Genomic DNA, 21,944 nt, shown 5'->3' with positions numbered 1-21,944 from the left:
TCACAACGCATCGTAAAACAACATGAGCTTGAAGATCTGTTTCAGCTATCTATTTGGATAAAACAAAAGGTTTTTTGTTAAAAGGTTAAAGCTCTATATTCTGATAGTATTCATTGCTATAGAGCGTTTGGTCACTAACAGGAGTCTCCCCATCTCTCCAGCTCTTTAATAAACAGAAAATACATTTTCAGGTCGGTGACAAAATGTCAGCCAATCAGAAGAGAGTAAACATTTATCAGCTTACTTTTTATAGTGTTCCAGTTCCAATTTTGTCCGCTCATTTCTTTGTGTCCAGCCTTTTCAGGTTGGTGAGGTTGAGATCTGAACATTCTACACAGTATGTTGATTTCACATGACTACTGACTATTGTAAGTTTACAACAGATGTGCTCATCAGTTTTCAAGAAATATTTAATTCAGAATGAAAAAAATCTCACAAAACGTCTTGTATATTATTTTATATTATTGTTTGTCTTTAAATGTCTCTATGAATTGCATACACAGGACCACAATGGAAACACACCCTTAGAGCTTTTTGCATTATCCTTTTAGCACCATTGTATAATCGTACCACTGTACTATTTGCAAACTGTTAATAAGGTATTCAATCAATCATCAGAGGTGATTCAAGAGCTGGACTTACCGAAACTGTGCTGAGGGCAGTTCATTTCAAAGTAACTAAACTAATACTGTGAGGTAGGTATAAGTATTGCTGTAACATCCATGATAAAGTCCCCCACCCCTACACTCTGCTGGTTTACCCTTAAATTAAGGTATAGTCTACAATCTAAAGCCTGATTCATATGTTTTTGCGTTTAGCGCAGGTGTCGGGCACAGAAAATAGCCCATCTGCAAGCTCACGTGCAACGCATAGTGAGCTTGTCAATCGGCTATTTTCAGCGCACGACACCCTTGTATAATGAAGTGTAAATTAAGCATAACAGAGAAGCTACAATGAAATCATAGCAATTACTATCAGGCAACGGCTATGAAATGAATGTGGCTTTTGTATTCTGCTGAAGCCGCTACAGTGACCACGTTATGTCGCATTTCACGGCTATTTCGCAATAGTGCCAAGTAACCATCAAGATTCAGCTTGATCCAATTTTCACTGGCTGATGGTGGAATTCATTTCTATGTTGTGAATGTGGGAGAAACAACAAATCTCCAGCTCATTAGTTCCAGAAATCCCTGAAATAACTAAATGAAATCCAGTTCAAAATCCTCTTTATTTTATCAAGCCATGGTAAATAAAAAATGTAGGTAATTAATAGATTTTGTTTACGTTCATAAGTATTAGTGATTATGGGGAGTTGTGGAATTCTGTGGTGAAGGTATACTTCTTTCTCTGTTGTGATTCTTTAATTCCTATGTTGTTATTGTTGCTATGTCGAGGAACAGAAACCAAAGCATTTCACAGATGTAATGACTAAAAATATTGAATCCTGAATCTTGAATTGTGTGCAATCTAGAATCCACAATAAATAATATATTATTTTATACATATTTTGTTATCTTTGGATAAGATTTTGCCCACAAGTCCAGGATGTATTGAAGTTGATACCATAGGAGAGATAACAGGCAAACATTGATCAATATAACAATTCTTCTAAATTCTCTAATTATGTAGACTTCTTGTAAATGAAGTAATGCAGATGTTTAACGATAATTGAACTCTTGAGAGTGTCAAATGAAACCAAATGGACCCGTAAGGGTCCATTTGGTTCATTTTACCCTCTCAAGAGTTAAAGATCTATAAAGGTCCATTTGGTTACCAACTCTCCATCATTTAGCTGGGGACCACCTGGAACCCCCTCAAGGACCACTGGTGGTCCCCAGACCACTGGTTGAGAACCGCTGCTCTAGTACACACAAGTGAGTCAAGAGTCAAGTGTTAAACGAACACTGTGGATTTTACTGCGCGCATTACCCTACAGCGTGCATGTCCCCCTACTGCCAGGTACATTAAGTGCCCCATTTACCCCAGTGCAGACCCACACATGATACCTTTCATGAAGTTAACAGGCTGTTATTAACGTGGTATCCCACCGTTCTTGATCCCATACACACCCTTAGGATTAGACAAGACTGTGGAGCAATGCGGCTGGATCACTACCACATTCTTGCGTATGTACACTACATATACCTTTATACCTTTTATGTACATTTTGTGGGACGCTTACACAAAATAATTTCACCACATTCCTTTATACTTAGTGTAATCTTGTGATGTGACAGTAAAGTCTGAGTTTTTATTTCTTATTATTTTAATGAGCCTTGCCCTTTTATTAGCATGTTATTCATTAGCATGTTTTTATAAGCATGTTGTTCACGGGCCAAAACGTGTTATTAATGTAAAACAACCTGCACCACAGCTGTAATTATAGAGTGAGAACGAGGCGGATGCGCACACTGAGAGAAAGAGAGATACACACGGAGAGATGCAGGGAGAGATTTGAGAGAGTAGAATAAACAGGAAAGAAACAGAGAGACAAACTGATAGTGACGGACTGAGAGATTGCGACTGAGAGGAAGTGAGAGACTCATCTGGAACCATTTTGTGCCAGAGAGGAAGGAGACTGTAGTTCTGAAGACAGTGGTGATCTCCCCCCCTGGAGGAAACCTCAGAGAAGACAAGAGTCTTATCTGACAGTTTTACATGTGATAACTCCTTCTTAAATCTAGGCTGCTGGGAGCCATTACACACTGGGGCACAGGAAGGCTCCAATAACCAGCCGTCCCCCCGCACGCACTGCAGCCCCCTCTGGTCAGTCATGCATGTTAACGATCGCTTGTAGCCTGGTGTCATTTTTGAACAGTGAATCAGCACCTTCCATTTTGCATTGTTGTACCGCAGGCAAACATGGCAGTTTACAAACGAGATCACCCTCGATCACCCCTTATTCTCTTATAGTCTACTAGGGGTTCGGGCCGCTACACAGCCCTCACACCTACGTTGCAACGCCGATCAGAGATCGTCCCAGATCAGAGATCACCAATTACAGATTTTGACAGATATTTTGTCAAAAAGTGCAACATTTTCAAATCAATTTGAAAAACTTAAATTTGAACAAGTTTCTATTTGAGAACATTCAACTAGAATTAATCTAATTTAATGTATTTAACCGGGAACCTTTCAAAAGGCAGCTCTACCTCCTGAGACACTGCCGCCCTCTTTCTTTCTTGGAGTCGCTGAAGATTTCTTTCTCGCCAGAGATGTCAAGCACAGTTAGAGTGAGCTTCTTGGCCTGGCCCATCAACTTGTCAAACTTGATCTCAACAGACACACAAACAAACACCACTCACTCACTCCTCCACACATTTATTACTCCCCTGAAAATACTCATTGTCAGCACTTTGCATTGATTTACAGAGATTACATAGAGTTTCGTGCATCAGCGTTACTCTCTCGCCCCCTAGGGACCGGAGGTCCGGGGCGAGGCAAATCGACACTCCTTCACGTCTGTGTTCCAAGTTAAGGTTTGTAACCAATCACGTCACTTATATTAGCTCATATGAGGGGTTGGCCTTAGCTTACAAAGTTGCCAAATGCTTGAATTTGTCAGTTTGTAATCAAATCTGATCTCCTTGTTGTTGTTACCTCAACTCAGAGTAATGATTTCTTTTTGCGTAGTTTTCAGGGGTTTTTTTGTTACTATTTATTTTCACATCCATGGATAAATTCCACTGTGTGTGCGTGAGTGTGCGTCTGTGTCTGTCCTCTGTTCTCTCCCAAGGTAGGCTATGCAGTTCCACACTGACATCATCAATATACGTCATCATCATCAATATCACTGTCTGTGTGGGTCTGTCCTCCACTCTAGCCCAAATATGGAGTTCCACACTGATGTCATCACTATGACCTCAGTCTTGCCCTACTATGGAGTTTCATGGTGGGGGATAAACAGGTTGACTTAACATTGACCCCCACCCACCAGTATTTCTGCAGCTACTATGCCACGCCCCCCGTGGTGACGACACGTTGCCAAGCACTATACTGAGTGGGACAGGAATTCAAATTTTCAGCTCCAGTTTGCCTCCTATGAATCGGCCAGCTGGTTGCTGGACAGAGAAAATAACGTAGATGTCCGTTCCTTCGTCCTATCTTCCTTGGGGTTACTGAGGTACAGAATATATTCATGCGACGCGGTATCTAGGAAGAAAGAGGGAAAAGAAAGAAAGAAAGAAACCATGCTACCAGCAGCTAAGGCAGCTTTGGTGCTGTGCATGGATGTGGGGTTGTCCATGTCCAACTCTGCTCAAGGCCACGAAGCTCCTTTTGATGAAGCCAAAAAAGTCATTCAGAAATTTGTTAAGCGTCAGATTTTTGCTGAGACAAAAGATGAATTGGCTTTGGTTCTTTTTGGCACTGACGCTACCAAGAACCAGCTAGCACAAAGTGGCCAGTACCAAAATATCACTGTGCATCGCAACCTGTCGATACCTGATTTTGAGCTTCTGGAGGGAATTCAGAATCAGATCCAGCCTGAAAGTCAACAAACTGATTGGCTCGATGCTCTTGTTGTTTGCATGGATCTTCTTCAGAGAGAAACACAAGTGAAAAAGTTTGACCGGCTCAACATTGCCATCCTGACGGACCTCAGCACCAAGGCCAACCAGGACCAGCTGGAGGTTATCGTTCAAAGTCTGTCAAAAGATGACATCAACCTCCAGTTCATTTTACCTTTCCCTGTGGAAGGTAATGATGGTAAAGAAGGCGAAACCGATGGGGACAGTAGTCGATCCAGTCATGCAGGCAGAGGCAAAAGTTTGTCCAAGGAACAGCAGTGCGGCCTGGATTTGGTCAAAGAGATCATGCTGGGTCTGGATGACGTAGATGGCTTGGATGAGGTTTACTCCTTCAGCGGTGCCATTGAGAAGCTGGCCATGTTCAAGTGTGTTGAGAAGAGACCTATGGCCTGGCCCTGTCTGCTCACCATCGGCAGCTCTCTGTCCATCCGCATTGAGGGATACAAAGCAGTGGCAAGTGTGAAGCTCAAGAAGAAGTGGACCACAGTGGATGCTCAGTCCCTCCGCAAAGAAGATGTGAAGAGAGAAACCGTATTCTGTCTGGACGACGACAATGAGACCGAGGTGCAGAGCGATGACACCATTCATGGATTCCTCTATGGGAGCGACATTGTTCCCTTCTCCAAAGTAGACGAGGATCAGATGAATTACAAGCATGATGGGAAATGTTTTGCTGTCATGGGCTTTGCCAACCAGAACCTGATCCAGAGACATCAGTTCATGGGAAACCAGGTTGTCAAAATATTTGCCCCCAGCGATGATGAGCATGCAGGAGTGGCTCTGTCGGCTCTTATCCGGGCACTGGATGAACTCAAGATGGTGGCTATTGTCCGTTACGCCTATGACCGGCACAGTAGCCCTCAAGTAGGAGCAGCCTTCCCTTGCATCAAGGAGAAGTACGAGTGTCTCATGTATGTTCAGCTGCCCTACATGGAAGACCTCAGGCATTTCAAATTTCCTTCCTTGGAAAAAAAAAAGAGGTTCAACCCCTCAGAGGCTCAGCTGTCAGCGGTGGACTCTCTGATTGACTCCATGATGCTGGTAGAAGAGGATGAGAACGGAAAGAAGGAGGATTTGTTCAAGGTCCACCATATTCCCAACCCTGCCTTCCAGAGGCTCTTCCAGTGTCTGCACCATCGGGCAATGAGCCCTGGCACTCCTCTGCCCTCAATAGAGCCATGGCTAAAGGCCATTCTGGAGCCACCCAGGGCGATCAGTGCATGCTGCAAGGCTCCACTGGAGGAGATGAAAAAGCTGTTCCCTCTGAAGGAGGTAGAGAAGAAGAAGAAGCAGTTGAAGACCAGTGCTCAGATTTTTGGCAAAGGCTCTGAAGAGCCTGCCTCCAAGAAGGCAAAGGTGGACGAGGAAGAGGAGGAATTCAATTTGGCTGACATCAGTGAAGGCACTGCCACTTCGGTGGGTAGTGTGGATCCAGTCAGAGACTTCCGTTCTTTAATCAAGCAGAAGACACTTCCATTTGGAAAAGTCTGTCAGCACCTAACTCAAAGGATAGAGAAATTGCTTGGCAACAAGAACACACACTACTTCATGAAATGCATCAACTGTATCCAGACCTTTAGAGAGCAGTCTATTACGCTGGGGAATGCTGCTCTGTACAATAGCTACCTACAGTCCCTGAAGAGGAGCATTCCAGACAGGGGCCTGCAGGACTTCTGGGATCTGCTTGTTCAAGATGCCGTAACTCTCATCAGCAAGGTCGAGGTCGAGGGAAGCACTATATCCAAACAGGATGCTGCTCAGTTCCTGGTTACAGAACAGCCGAAGATGGAGGCAGCAGCCCTTGCAGTGGAGGATGATGGAGATGTGGATGACTTGCTGGACATGATGTAAGAGGGGAGGTGATGGGAAGCCTCTCGAGCACACATAGTGGAATGAGAAGAAGGCATCCATTCAATCAGAACCAAACCCATTCTGCCGTCCTTTGTTCTGTCTCACACTTCGAAAGGAGTGTGTGGCTAAAGTCATTAGACTTTATTGTAGTTTGCATTAGTGTAATCTTTGAATGTTAATTGTAACCAATAAAAAAAACAGTGCCATTGAAAAGACGAAACAAAAAAAGAAAGCATATATTCATGCAGTGGAAGGATTGTATCTGGGATAGATACAATCCAAAGGCGGCACAATTTGTGCAAATGGATGTGTAAAAAAATGTGTAAAACATTTAACATAAAGATTAAAAAAGAAAAGAAAAAAGAACTGATAGTAACAAAGTTAGTGAGCACATAAAATATCATTTTGACCACAGAGAGGTGGGTATTTTCCTTTTCCCCCCCAATAATTTCAACAGTGAGCTAAGGCAGTAGACCTTCCACTGACTCAGTGCCTTACAGCTTATTTTAGAAGCTCTTTCTCCCCCTTAAAGCCACTAAAGCAGAGTGTGTTTTTACAAGCAATGCTCTTTCTTTTTTCTGATACATGAAGCAGATATGAGGCCGTGTGGTGAGCAGCTAAGACTGTGATCCCTAACAGCTGTTCCTGCATTAGGTGGGATCACAGTATTCCCCCAGCACTGGAGCACAACACTGGTTCGCATTCTCAAACAAGGCCCTATTACAACAGGCCATGACGCAGAGCTGAACCTGCGTGCACAGCATGGTGTAATAATGTGCAACAGCGGTAAAAAGCATATAACATGCGCAAACCACACTGACATGAGCTTTGGTTCTGAGCCGAGATAACAAATCTACAGCTTAACCCTTTCAGCCCGGGAACGCATCTGTGTCATTTTAAGATTTCTTTGGCTATTCAAAAATAGCAGATATACAAGCTCATAGCGCGGCTATTAGCTTGTAAATCTGCTATTTCTGAAAAATCGAAAATTTGGAAAAATCAAAGATTTGCACACATTTTCACGATTTTTCAAAAATAGCAGATCTACAAGCTCATAGCGCGGCACTCGCTCTATGAGCTTGTATATCTGCTATTTTTGAATAGCCCAAAAAAATCTTAAAATGGCACACATGCGTTCCCTTCCCGGCCTTAAAGGGTTAAGTGGATGTTTCTGACAATGATTTGGCTCTGGGTCATGTCTGCTTTTAAAATGATGCACTACAGTATCAAAATATCATCATTATGTAACCAAAACATAAAGACATTCATGAGGCAGCCTGGAGGTTGAGAACTATATGAGTCCATGTCACACATTATTACCTCAGTCCAGACCGAGGCAGAGGTGTGACCATGTGTCACCTTTTTACTGCACTCAGTGTGTCAGCAGCAACCAGGAAGAGATGCTTCAAAGGGCAGAGCAGGCAAACCCATTTCTGCAGAACTCTGTATTTGTGTGTGCGTGTGTGCGTACGTGTGTGCGTACCTGCGTGTGCATGTCCATGTCCATGTCCATGTGCCGGTGTGTGGCATATACATGTGCACGCTCAGCATTAAGTACAGAGCACCATAAAGCCTGTGTACACTCGTAGCTTCACCACTCGTCTGGACACTGCCTTACATGGTCAGTACAAACTCGGTACCGTTAATAATCTGCCCACTCAAATATTTGGACTTTGCTGTTGTGAAATTGTATATTTGGACTCTTTGGACTCTTTGGAGATTTGATCTCCATAACAGCTTATGTATAAAAAGTGAAGGGGTGCTCAGTGATCTCTGTAGAGACGAGCGATGTTACCAGATAACAAAATATCATAACTAAACCGGAGCAAGAATAAAATACTGTGAGATTGGCATGAGATGAGATGAAATTAAATCAGATCAGATCATATGAGATCAGATGAGATGAAAGTGGGCCCAAACATTTTTTGACCATTTATTAAATTTGAAAGATGTGTGCGTAGAGAGTTCATATTTACTGTTTGTGTTTGTGTGTGCGTATGTATGTGCATGTGTAAAGTATGTGTGTGCAATGCGTATGTGTGTTTGTGAACTCTGGTTAGGGCCTATTTATAGTCGGGGCTAATGGTGAGAGGCTCCATCCCTAGAGATCCCCAATTATGATGGAATTTAGAAAGCAATAGCTAAACCCAAACAGTCTAAAACCAGCACTAAGAATAGTCTGACCTTAAACATAATCCATTCTCACAGCATAAATGCAGTCATATCACTGGAAGACAGAGTGAAACATCAGAGAAAGACACGCATGCACGCACACACACACACACACACACACACACACACGCGCGCACGCACACATGCACGCACACACACACTCGCACACACGCGCGCGCACACACACACACACACACACACACACACACACACACGCACACACATGCACGCACATACATACACGCACACACACACACATACAAGCACACACAAACACAGAGGTGCTTCTCTCTCCAGGAATGCTTTTAGAGTGTGGCAAGCAGACAGTCCGTGGAGGCAGATGACAATGCAATAGTGGAAACTATCATAAATTGTGTGTCTTTAACACTTGTGTGCCAACAGCAGTGCAGGTTCTGGACAAACCCAGAGATAAATCACAGAGTTATATTCTTGTTGTGCCAATTAGGGATTAGAAATGGCTCATTTCACAACTCCATCAAATGCCAATGCCATGAACCCTCTGTCGAGTAAAGAGACTGTCTGAGTTTTGCACATTTTAAGTTCAAAGAAAAAGACAAATACAGCACACGCGTGTGCACGCCAGCATGAACATGAATGCTTCTCCTTTTACTTCTACTGTCGATTCACCCTGTGTCGACTAGCCTGTCCCTGCAGTCCATCACAACAACAACAACAGCATCAGCATCATCATACAAATAGCACACACAGACAACCCTGCACAAAAAGCATGCTACTGTAGTATTTCTATTAGTTGTTGGTTGTCCCTGTGAGTAAAAATAGAAGAAAAAATCCTACAATAGCGTGGAGAAGGTCAAAACATTCAGCCGAAATAGCTTAAATAAATGCTCATATTGAATGACAATGTTATAGTGATGAGAATACTGACTGTGGTGGAAAAGCTGCCAGGGTGGGGCTTGGCCTGCAGCTGGAGTGGTATTAGTTTCACATGGAACCTGCGTGTTTGCGTGTTGCATGGCAATTATCTAACCCCTCTCACTCTCAACTGGTTGTAGCAGACAGTGTCAACAATGGGTGTCGATTTAAAAGGAGAGGTGAGATTTCAGAAACACCCACTCTCCCCCTTCGTTTTAAAACCAGCAAATAACTCAGGAAGAGAGGGGGGGAGGGAGAGAGAACGATGGACAGATGAACAGATAGACAGGTGGAAAGACGGAGAGAAAAACTGAAAAAAGAGGGAAAATGAGAGGAGTGGTTAACATGAAGAGAAGCAGATGAGAATTAAAGAGGCTCACTCACGCATGTCTGTTGTGCCTGCCCTGTGGCCACGGCACTTCCTATGCTACTGTAAACTCCAGACAGCTCTGGGCCTTTGATCCTATACATGTATGGAGACAACAATCCAACTATAAAAAAACAAACTACCTGCTCACACACATATGCACAAATCCCACACCACACCCCACACGTTTTCATGTGCGTGCCCTTTTAGCTCACGTATGCATTTGCTTTATTTAAAAAATTGCTTTATTTGTTATATGCAGTGGTGGAAAAAGTACTCAAATGATTTACTTAAGTAAAAGTACCAATACTGCAATATAGAAATACTTTGTTACAAGTAAAAGTCCAGAATTCTAAATTTACTTGAGTAAAAGTACAAAAGAATTGGCATCAAAATGTACTTAAAGTACCAAAAGTTAAAGTACATAAATATTTCAAAATAGCAGATCTACAAGCTCACAGCGCATCGCGATGCGACGCGTTGTGAGCTTGTAGATCGGCTATTTTCAAATAGCCTATGTATACAATAGGGGTTAATGTATGTTTTATAATGTAATCATTTATATCTGCAAAGTAACTAGTAGCTAAAGTTTTCCCCAAAAAAATGTGGAGTAAAAGTACAATATTTGCCTATGAGATGTAGTGGAGTAGAAGTAAAAGTATTGGAAGTTGGAAATACTCAAGTAAAGTACAAATATCTCAAATTTGTACTTAAGTACAGTACTTAAGTAAATGTACTTAGTTACTTTCCACCACTGGTTATATGTAGTGTATGAGTACAGAAGAGCAAAATATTTCCTCAGACATTGTATCAGCAGTAATAATAATAATATATTATTATTATTATTATAAACATTATCCTTTTATCCTTACATATATACAACGACAAGGGAATAACAAAACAATCTGATAATCAAAGATAGCAGCAGTATCAAGATGAACGGAAGTCATGACGTTGTGACGAATTGAAGTCGTGAAAGGTTGAAGTCGTGAAGTCATGACGAATTGAATTTGTGAAGTCGTGACGAATTGAGCTACTGATAAACAATTTATCTGAGACACAACTGCACCATTTCCAAGAACATCCGTAGCCTTCAGCTGTTACAGTGGCTTGTCAGCTTACCCATAAATCTTTTTTTCTTATTTCAACAAGCACTTATGAGGTTATTACGTGGGTAGACCACCAAGTTGTGGAATCAAACTGATAACGTACGGATCCGATGGAAAACCCCTGTGCAGGAGAGATGAGTAAGGGTGAAAAGAAATCTGGCATGCTGGGAGTTCACAATCCTAAACACAAACCAAACAGAACACAAATGCGACTGATGTTAACCACTGAAATCGTCCTACGAAAAATCTGAAAACATTTCTTTTATATACTGTATACATTTTGACATTTTTGGAAAGATTCTGCCTATAATTACATGCCCAAAGAAGGAACATCGGGATTACAGTTGTCAAAGGAAAAGTTGTATTTCCAGGCCCAATTAACCTGGATATTGTAATTATGGGATGTTATTGTTTAGTGTGGCGGGCGCAGCTATCCATAAACAGTAAGGATAGCTGTGATTTTCCCCTCCTGCAAGGCTATGTGAGGTCAAGGACACCATCCTTAACCTGCAAATTGGGTTCTCTTGTAAAAACTTTAAAAAAAGAAAAAGGAAAAAAAAGAAATGAGCCACACACAACCACCAGGCAGAAGGAATTTAAACACTGCAATCAGCTATCAAAGATGTGTTCACAGTAAACAAAATGCAGTTTTTGCAAAAAACTGTGGAAGGTTTTACATGACACGGTATGCAAGCGCCATGCATGCACGAGTTTGAATTAAGTTACAAACTATAACTAAACCCCCAACTCATTGACCTACTGTATCTCTCTGTAATCCCTCCGTACTACTGCACTGACCGGGGGGTGGCAGTGGCTCAGGGGTAGAGTGGCCGGTATCCCGGGCTCCCCCAGAGTGTCGAAGTGCAAGACGCTGAACCCCTAATTGCTCCTGATGAGCAGGTTGGTGCCTTGCATGGTTTCCTCCGCCATCGGTGTATGAATGTGTGTGTGATGGGTGAATGTAATGCACAATCTATGTAAAGCGCTTCGGATGAAAGCGCTATATAAATGCACCATATAAATGCACCATATAAATGCATCATTTACCATTTGACACAATGACAGCGCGTGGGGGGTGTTGGAGTAGTGAGACATGCAGAATCTTCCTCGACAATGCAGAACTTACTAGAGGTGCTTGTAGATCAGCTATTTTCATTATGTTTGTACAGGGTTAAGTAGTTAATCAGATTAATCAATTTAGTAGATAATAAAAAATGCTTTCGCATTTTTTTGCATCAATTTGTTGAAATTCAAAAGGAAATATATATATATATATATATATATATATATATATATATATATATATATATATATATAAAAAAAGCTGCTTCTCGATTATTCGATTAACCTAGATCAAGTCGGTTATTGGTGCTAATTATCGGTTTGGTATGTTCTCGGTTAATTGCCAAGCCCTAGAACTTACATCACAAAATGTTCACAGCATGATTTACAATCCAGGTTATGGAAGAATGTAGCCATGTTAAGGCATTTCACCTTTGGTACATTATTATTAGACAATTGGGAAATACATTTGTTTTAGCACATTTCATTTGTGTTGCTGCATTAACCTCTACAAATCAATAATTTGTCACTATCAGACAATTACCCATATTCCAAGGGTTTGGATCGGTGACTAATTTGGTGCCTGCACGCCCTGCAGTAATATGGTTTGCCTTGCAGTCTCCTGGCCTATACGCGTGCAGCAGAATAGAGGTGACAGAGGGGACAGATGAACAGGCGTGAGTGACACCCAAATAGATCAGGCTTTTACGACTAACACTTCAGCAGATGAGAGGGCAGCCTGCTGCAGCCAGAAGTCTCTGTCTGGGGTGGGCATCTCTGACCTCCCCAGGGGAGAGCGTCATATAAACTTTTGAAGTGGCGAGTCCAAGGAAAGGCCAAGCATGTAAGGTGATAAATTGTGGCTTTAAATAACAAACAAGAAAAGTGAAAGAGTGCCTGGCCCCTGACACAGAGATGACTACCTCTGAGCATTGGTGTCTTCTGTTTTGCACCTTTCTGATGGATGCCTGTCAACTTATTGCTTCCCCCGTTTATCACGTTTATTAGCAAATTTAGGCAATTCTTTGATGTTTTCCAGCTTCAAGTCAATAAATCCCTGCTAAACGATTATGACATTTGAAATGATAGGAGGGTAAAATTCCATGGAAACTTTGTAATCATAGCAAATCTCTTATCCATCGCTTCATTCAGTGTGGGTCAGCCCCATAAGCCGCACCAACATGTTTCAGAGCAAAGGGTGCTTCCTTGCAAAGGCACAGGGGTTGTAGTAAGTTGTATAGTGAGGTATTTAGGGTGCATACCAAGGAAAGTCTGCTTTTGCAAAAGTTTATAGCTCCCTCTTATGTCTGCTGCGCGAGTGACAGAGGAGGCAGGCAGAGGGTGTTTCTCCTCCACATCTCGCCCAGGGACAGCTGACTGGCTGGGATCTAATTGCTCTCAAGTGAGGTCAGCAAGAGGCATTTATCTAAGCAGAGTGCACAACAACAGAGCAAGATGCACAGAGTTAGCCTGCCAGAGTTAGAGAGACATCCATGGGATGTGACAGAGGCTCTTGGCTCCTGCCTAACTAACCAGCAGCACAGGGTTCGGTTTACAACCAAGGCTACAACCCTACAACCAAAGAGACTGCACGTCTTAGGGAAGACTCTTAGGGGAAAAGGAATACATCTATTTTCAGTTCTCATCATCGTTCACCGGTGCATGTAAGTTTTTCACAAGCTCAAAAATGACAGGCTTGATGTTTTCTTTGAAATTATGTATGTGCATGCATGGCAGCATGAGTTTTCTGTGGCATGTGTTTTCTGAGACTTGTGTATACAGACAAGAGAGAGGATTACGGAGAGGGGAAGCCAACTGATAAGTGGGCTAATATTTCACTTCTAGTGTGTGTCAAAGAGAAGGAGGAAATCATAGCACACTACTGAGAGTTTGATTTACTGCTAGGCAAAACAATAAAAGACTCATATTGGTACGCGTTCAGAGAAGCAGATGTTCAGTTCAGCTGTATAACATTCAACAATTTACTAGTTGCTATAATGCGCAGTCATATTGATGATGTGAGTATTCTTTTAATATTTCAGAATTTTTAATTCAAAACAATCCACAAGTTGACTCATCTTTTATTCTACTATCTGCCTTATTTGTATTGTGTGATCCAGCTTAAATTATTTTCTCTTTTCCCCACAGTGACTCTCAATAGAAGTTACTAAACTGGACATTATGTCTACTGTTGGACTACAATCTGCAGAGGCTGGTGCAAGAAGCATACGCCATCTGTGAGGATTAAAACGAGACCACGATCAGTCCATCCATTTAGGAGGCTCCTCCGTCCCATTCTCCATCCACAGCCTGCGGCCGGTAGGCCCTGCCACGGGGGAGAGGGACGCACTGGGTCACAACCGAAGGGTCGCAGGTCAGGGGTCAGGGGTCTGCGGTCACGGGGCAGAGGGGCCGCGTACAGATCTCGATCTCACATTTCAGTATGGTGTTCATAGAGCCCCACTGCAGTGCATTATAATGCGCACATGGATGCTGACATGGAACCTGCCAAATCTGCTCTCAGGACTGTATGTGCACATGATCTTCCTGTTTGGCAGTGTGTGTGTGGCCTGTAGCGACCGCACTCCAGAGCAACTGGCCGCCATCGTGAACTGCTCCAAACACGAGCGCCACACCAGGAACTACGACTACATGGAGGGAGGCGATGTGCGCATACGGCAGCTGTTCAGCCGCACACAGTGGTTCCTCACCATTGATGACTACGGCAACATCAACGGGACACAAGATCCCACCAACTGCTACAGTAAGCATGCACTTCACTAACTGTCTGATTGTTATTCATACTTATTGTTCGGTTTGCTGCATCTGACGATGACGACATAAGTGATAAAAATGCATTATACCATTTGAATTGCAAATGAGTGAAATTGAGAGTATCCTTAAAGAAAAAAATGAGTGCAGATTTGAACTTGGATGTTGGCCTGGGAGTATTTAGTCCCAGACAGTGTTTTGGCTGACTTCAGTTGAGAGCTCTTTGCACTCAGTTAGTAATGAGACGTTTTGGCCCCTCAAGGTGACGGGAGCATGTGAGAGGTGTTATTGTCCAATGTTCTCCAGCGTAATCATGGTGTTAATGGGTCATGTGTCTCTGTTAGAGCAGCCAAAATGACAGAAATAAAGTGAAGCAGGTGTGGGCTCTGGCCTTCCCAATCATAACACCATCTAAACAAAGGCTGTAATGAAGTAAACCAAAGGGGACTAGGAGGCTGCTGGCAGCCAGGGCTCTATCAGCTCTGGACAAATACTCTCCTTGGCAGACATTGATGCTTTGCACAGTCACACACCCACGCAGCCCCCCCCCCCACACACACACACACACACACATGCACGGATGAACACACGCAAGCATGCACACACACAATATCACTGTGACGTTCAGCATGATAGGACATTGGTGGACAGAAATAGCAAAGAGAAAGCATAATCATGTCATGCTCACATTTCTCAGAATGTTAACTTAAAATCCTCTTAAGACCATGATTAAAGTTGTTTCTGTTTATCATAACAGAGGCAGACAGCTTTCACTGCCTCTGGTATTGAACTACCAGGATACATGAACATCTGAGGGAACTCTGTCTTCACAAACACAGAGCACAAACACTTTCATCTCACAGAATCGGGAGTCAAGTTACATAATGTGCCTTATCATCCGAAGCATTGCTAAAAGAAGAATTATCCAAAGTAGCATTTGTGAAGTAGTTGAAGCCCATTACTACCTGAGGGTTAACCACAGTTTTTCATTATCTGACAGTACTGGAACTAAAAGCATTTCAAAGGACATTAGAAATTAGATTAGAAATCCTGGTGATGGGGAGAATGCTTGAGGTAGCTATCATTTCCTCCTATCTGACAGTGCGGCTGTTGCTGGAATGCTGGCGTGACAGTGAATGCCTCTGTGTGGACGGAAACTTGCGTAACAATTGGCGATGAAAAGCAGAAAATTTGATATTGACTCACAATAGCATGCAAAAAGCACACAGAATTATGTCTAACGAACCATGAAGAGATTGTATTACTGAAGCGAGTGTATTACTGCAGAGACTATAGAAATGGAACCAAGGTCCATTTGGTTACATTTAGTTAAATGAACACACAGGATTTCACAGTGTAGACGCCGTGTGTGGCATCAACAAACTGTTTTAAAGAAGCCTTTTAGACAGACTTCCTTTGGTTTCTATTAGGGTTATTACCAGTGTTTATAATAATAACAATTATTATTGTTATTATTATAAAAATAATTACTCCAACGTACCTCTTTTTCTGTATTTGTTCTGTGTTTCATAACTGCGGTACTGCCATGACAACTACATTTCCCCTTCGGGACAATAAAGGTCTATAAAACTATCAGTCTCTGTCTGGACACCCTCCTACTGAATATATCAAGGCATTACCTGACAACCAACAAAACACAGATGGCATACTGTATGAGCTAATAGATGTATTAATCTCTCATTAATAGTCGTTGGTAAACACTTTGTGCTGGAAGACACAAGAACACAAACAATTCATTTTATGTTTTGTTGTAACATTAAATAATGTTTTGAGGGTTCCGTTAGTTGACGAAAGGGAAGATGATGGCTAGAACTTGGAGTGGTTGTTCAAGGCTGAAAGATGATGGCTACTTTATTTCTAAGGCCTGGAATAGAAGGCAATCTCAGCTTTTCAAGTAGGATATGCCAGTACAGGTCTCCTGTCTAGATGTGTGTGAGTTAACAGGCCCAATTACTAGGGTGTTGTATTTTATCTTGTATTATACGTAATTGCCCTATATGTATCTTGGGTGTTTTTGTTGGTTATTTGTTTGATCATTGTTTGTGAACATTGTTGAATGTTAAATGAACAGGAAAATTGTCCTGTAAGTTCATATGGGCTGGGCTTCTTTGGAAGCATGACACTTAAATAAAGAAAAATCTATCAACCCACCAATCCATCAATCAGTCAATCAGTCAATCAGTCAATCAGTCAATCAATCAATCAATCAACCAAAAAACACTCGTGCGCACAAAATGAAGTGACTAACCAAAGACTGGAGATAACATAAGGTCATGCCAAGCCACAGCACAGATAACATCTAAATAAAACCCCCTACTAATTGATTCTAAATGGTCTGTACCAGGTTGATGCCAGCCTCACGAGACATGTCTCTGCAGGTTGTCACAACACTACAGGTTGTGACATGCCAAAGCAGCAGACATGGGCTCTGTTGGTGGCTTAATGTGTGACACATTTACTGTGTCTCCCCACTGTGCTATTTAGGGAAACAGACCATAAAAAATAGTCTAAATATCTAAAAGAAGAAATTAAACTGGATCAATGGAGATCAGTGGTGGGTGGCAGGGGTCTCAAGCAGCCTTCTAGTGGAAACTAATAACAGACACATTCTGCCCTCTATTCACAATCATTTGAATTAAAGGACATGTCAGACAACATTATATTCCACTTTCCTAATTTCTGGAAAATGTAGGTATAATGTTTCATACTGAAGTCTTTCTTTTCAACACAGACCAGGCTGAAAGTAGATGTGCATGTGAGGACAGCAGCGATATTACAATTACAATTTAGGATATGACAGTGGTAGTTACATTGTAATTATGTAATTATAATTGTGTAATCTCAAAGTGTTTCAGCCCATGCACGTAAACGAATGTGAACATATCACACCAACTCTGTTAAACAAGAATCACTATTCCTAGAAATTAGCCACAGGCTCAACAAATAATCAAATCAATGTGGATCCTCCTGACTCTATCCAGGGACAACAGAATAAGGGATCACCCACAAATTAGTTTACTTATCCAGTTTGCCCAAACTCGGGAAAATTCTGTGTGTGTGTCTGTGTGTGTGTGTGTGTGTGTGTGTGTGTGTGTGTGTGTGTGTGTGTGTGTGTGTGTGTGTGTGTGTGTGTGTGTGTGTGTGTGTGTGTGTGTGTGTGTGTGTGTGTGTGTGTGTGTGTGTTTGTGTGTGTGTGTGTGTGTGTCTCCTCCAATACCAGCCGCTTGTTTTCACCTGATGTAACAAGTGCAGAGGAATACTCTAATCCCTCCCAATTCTGCTCCCTGCTGAACAGGCAACCTGTAGGAGTCACTAGTGTGACAGAGACACACAGTCTACATGGTGGGCATGTACTTTACCACTGCGCCATCTGGATGCCCCATTAGGGCCTTTTGGTGCCATCTGAAAAGACAGCCCTGCCTACTACACTGTAAAATCATGAGTGTTAATTTGAACACTCAAAAATAATAAGAAATCGAGCCAGAACACACAGATTCACAGACGTTCTTTGAATTTAGATATTGTACCCGATAGTAGCTCCTCAAACACTTCACAAGTCACAAGAGCATTGCATGCTATATGGATGCAATAGATTAGGCGTTATGTCACGAGGAACAGGGATGATGCATTGCTGTCTGGCAACGATGCAGCACATTTGCAAGTGTTTTAGACAGACCTGGTCCAGTGAGTCTACTATGGGTCAGAGTATAACTCTGTTTTAAATAAGTGTTTTAGACAGACCTGGTCCAGTCAGTCTAGTCTGGGTCCTTTTAGAGCTAGTCCAGTGGGTCTAGTCTGGATCCTTTTAGACAGATCTGGTCCAGTGGGTCCAGTCTGGGTCAGGATTTAATGACTCACAGGTACAGCAGCCAAGGCTTTTCAGAATAGATTCTTTTCTCTTTCTTTTTTTCCTCAGAAGACTTTTTCAGAGCCAGCTGGAATATTTTGGACTTCTGCAGTGTGAGGATTTCTGTTATATCAAATTATAGCAATTATAGCAGCATAACAGAAAAGTTAGGAGTTGACTCGGCTTCAAGGGAGGTGAAATAGCATAATTTTTAATCAACATTGACATTTGGTTTTATTGTCTGTAAAAACCCAGACATTTCCCCTTAATCCTCCAGACGGCTAAAATGTGTTATATTGTTGTTGTTGTTGTTGTTGTTGTTGTTGTTGTTTATTAATGCTATAATTGATCTGAATTTCTTTATTTGAATTCTCTAAAAACACACCAGTTCAAAGAAGATCACAAGGTCTATCACATCTTACAATTTCACACCTACACAAAATAAATTGTTCATTGCGACACCTGAAAGTAAATACTATAAATCAATGTTTATAATAAACATAAATAACATAGCGATACAGGAATGTATAGTCACCTCAGCCGCATGTTCCAGTAATTCTAGTAGTCATACTGTATTAGCTTTGTTTCTACAAAAAAATGCTCATTTATGCAATAAAAGATACTTCCTGGCAAATAAATAAATAGCGATACAGGAATGTATAGTCACCTCAGCCGCATGTTCCAGTTATTCTAGTAGTCATATTGTATTAGCTTTATTTCTACAAAAGAATGCTAATTTATGCAATAAAAGATACTTCCTGGCACATTCTGACATCTTAAGATGCATCACAAAATAACACCAAAGCCAAGTAGTTTGCCAATAGCCTTGTACTCTCTCCCACAGAGTTAGCAGGCAGGTCTGAAGTGTAGCGTGCAAAGCACAAGCAAGGAGGTAGTTCCCTCAACCCCAAGGGAGAGAGGCCTAATCTGCCTCCCATATGTGCCATGGCATAGGCTGTGGTTTGTGTAATGGCCACCCAAGCCAGTTAACAAGGCTTGAATAAAGCCAACATGGACCACAGACTGATTAACCACAGGAACCTCCATCCTGTCTGTTAATGAAGATGAATGCTGAACACTGGATGTTGATGGTCTGCTGTCTGTCCTGCACTACTGACTGACTGACTGACTGAATGACTGTCTCACAGGCATCCTGGAGATCAGGACCGTGTCTGAGGGGGGCATACTGGCTATCAAAGGGGTCAAGAGCCAGTATTATGTCTCCATGAACAGGACTGGACAGCTGCAAGGCAAGGTAACATTTCTCCTATGTGGCAAAAAAAGAAAGTGCCTGTACAAAAAATAAATAAGGCAATTATTATTTAAAAAATAATAATGATATCTCCACTGCAATAAATTATATATTATATTATATTATATATTATATTATATTGGTTGCAGGCTGTAAATGTAATACTGCAATATATATATATATATATATATACACATACACACACACACACACACACACACACACACACACACACACACACACACACACACACACACACACACACACACACACACACACACACACACACACACACACACACACACACACACACACACACACACACACACACACACACACACACACACACACTGTATATCATTTCTTCTTCTTCTTTTATTACAGAAGAACTACAATGACAACTGCAACTTCAAGGAGGTATTTCTAGAAAACTATTTCAATGCTTACTCCAACGCAAAGTGGACTAACAAAGGCAAAGAAATGTTCATAGCTCTGTCCCAGAAGGGGAGGCCAGTGCGGGGGAAGAAGACCAGGAGGGAACACATCTCATCTCACTTCATCCCAAAATGAAAGTTTGGGGAGGAAGGGATGAAATGCAGAGAGGAGGAGAGGAGGGTGGTGGACTGATGAGTTGGAAACCATGTATGATTTCAATCACATTATGTTATATAAGCTGTCAGACACAGAACTCATGTATTACCAACATTATGCACCACTCTTCTTGAGTTGTAAATTAGTCATGTTTGTTGTTGTTTTGTTGTTATTTGCGTAAACTCGAGCAACAGTCCTCAGATGGGCACATTATTAGCTGATGGAAATTGTCAAAGTTGTTTGACAAGTTGTTGACCAGCCCATATGGACTTATAGTCAATTGTTTCCATAGAATTTTCACTTAAAGGTGGTGTGATTTTGTTCAAATAAGTGTTAAATAGCTCTATACTATACTATACTGATAGTAATGTTTCCTATTGAGTGTTTGTTCAATAACAGGGGTCTCCCCATGCGGATATCTGTATCTGTCAGTCCTTGTCCCTTTTATGCCCAGATATGGAGATCGCTGATGTCATCAGTATATGCCATAAATGGGCATGCCCCCTTTTGTGCCCTTTTGTGCCCATATATGGGCACAAAACTCCAAAACTCCCATATATGGGCACAAAAGATTTGTTTGCGGCTGATGCCATGACGACATATTGAGGTTAGAGAACACACTCCATATTTGGGCGTAGCTGTATTGGGCACTCCTTATATGGTTATGGCTGAGGAGGTCTGCCCGCCCGCCCCGACCGGCCAGCCCTCCCATTAGCCAATTTTGATATAGGATTGAAGCTAAAAAATATATTTGTGGGGTTCTCTCTCCTGATTGGATAAAATAATGGTATTCTGAACTGAAAATAAATGCTTACTAAAGAGCTGGAGAGACAGGGAAACCCCTGTTACTGAACAAACACTCTATAGAAATGATTACTATCAGAATATAAAGCTTTACCTTTTTAACAGAACATATCACTTACACCACCTTTTAAAGGTAATACAGCTGAAATTAAATTAAATTAATAGATAATGACCAACTGACAAACTATAAAACCACTAAGATTACTCAATTACTACTGTCATACTTTTAACTGAATATTATTAATTTTCATAGTAAAACAGGTAAAAGTTTAATACTGTATGCAGTCAGGACTGTATGTTTTCTCTTCCCAAATCTATGTGCACTGTATATAGATCTGAGTGTAATTCTGAGTGTTAATTTAGTGTAAAAAAATTGTCAATTCTTTGCCCTCTCACAGGATTTTGCTGTGTATTAACAAAGGATGGTCCAAAATGGTTATTCATAGCTCAAGGTTGCTTGGCTTGGTTAATGTGCAGAAGCAAGCTGGACTTGTCTTTTTACAGTAGAGAGCACAAATTGAAGTGTGACAGAAGGTTATAGCAAGACGCAAACAAACATATCACTGTCGGGCAGAAACCTTGTATCTCCATTTTTTTTTTCGTGAATAATACTTTGTTATACTACAGTGTCACACAAAAGTAGCAAAAAAAAAAGCCAATCTTGTTGTGAGTT

The 21,944-nt window shown here is 41.6% G+C and overlaps 2 protein-coding genes across 2 annotated transcripts; both read left to right on the top strand.

Annotated features, from left to right (window-relative positions):
* The first annotated feature begins 4,186 nt into the window (after positions 1 to 4,186).
* LOC311050286 (X-ray repair cross-complementing protein 5-like) lies at positions 4,187 to 6,461 on the top strand. Its single transcript, XM_084064294.1, has one exon. The coding sequence runs from the start codon at positions 4,191 to 4,193 to the stop codon at positions 6,378 to 6,380; it is 2,190 nt and encodes a 729-aa protein (XP_083920420.1). The 5' UTR covers positions 4,187 to 4,190; the 3' UTR covers positions 6,381 to 6,461.
* Positions 6,462 to 13,438: 6,977 nt separating this feature from the next.
* Positions 13,439 to 21,019, top strand: fgf7 (fibroblast growth factor 7). The gene is made up of 4 exons (XM_084062022.1): positions 13,439 to 13,648; positions 14,133 to 14,748; positions 19,773 to 19,879; positions 20,261 to 21,019. The coding sequence occupies exons 2-4, from the start codon at positions 14,463 to 14,465 to the stop codon at positions 20,444 to 20,446; spliced, it is 579 nt and encodes a 192-aa protein (XP_083918148.1). The 5' UTR covers positions 13,439 to 13,648; positions 14,133 to 14,462; the 3' UTR covers positions 20,447 to 21,019.
* Positions 21,020 to 21,944: the final 925 nt, after the last annotated feature.

Source organism: Gymnoscopelus microlampas (genome assembly GCF_963454915.1).
Source record: "Gymnoscopelus microlampas genome assembly, chromosome: 1".
Taxonomy (NCBI): domain Eukaryota; kingdom Metazoa; phylum Chordata; class Actinopteri; order Myctophiformes; family Myctophidae; genus Gymnoscopelus; species Gymnoscopelus microlampas.
Note: the sequence above shows the minus strand (reverse complement) of the source record. Positions and strands in the feature narration are given on the sequence as shown.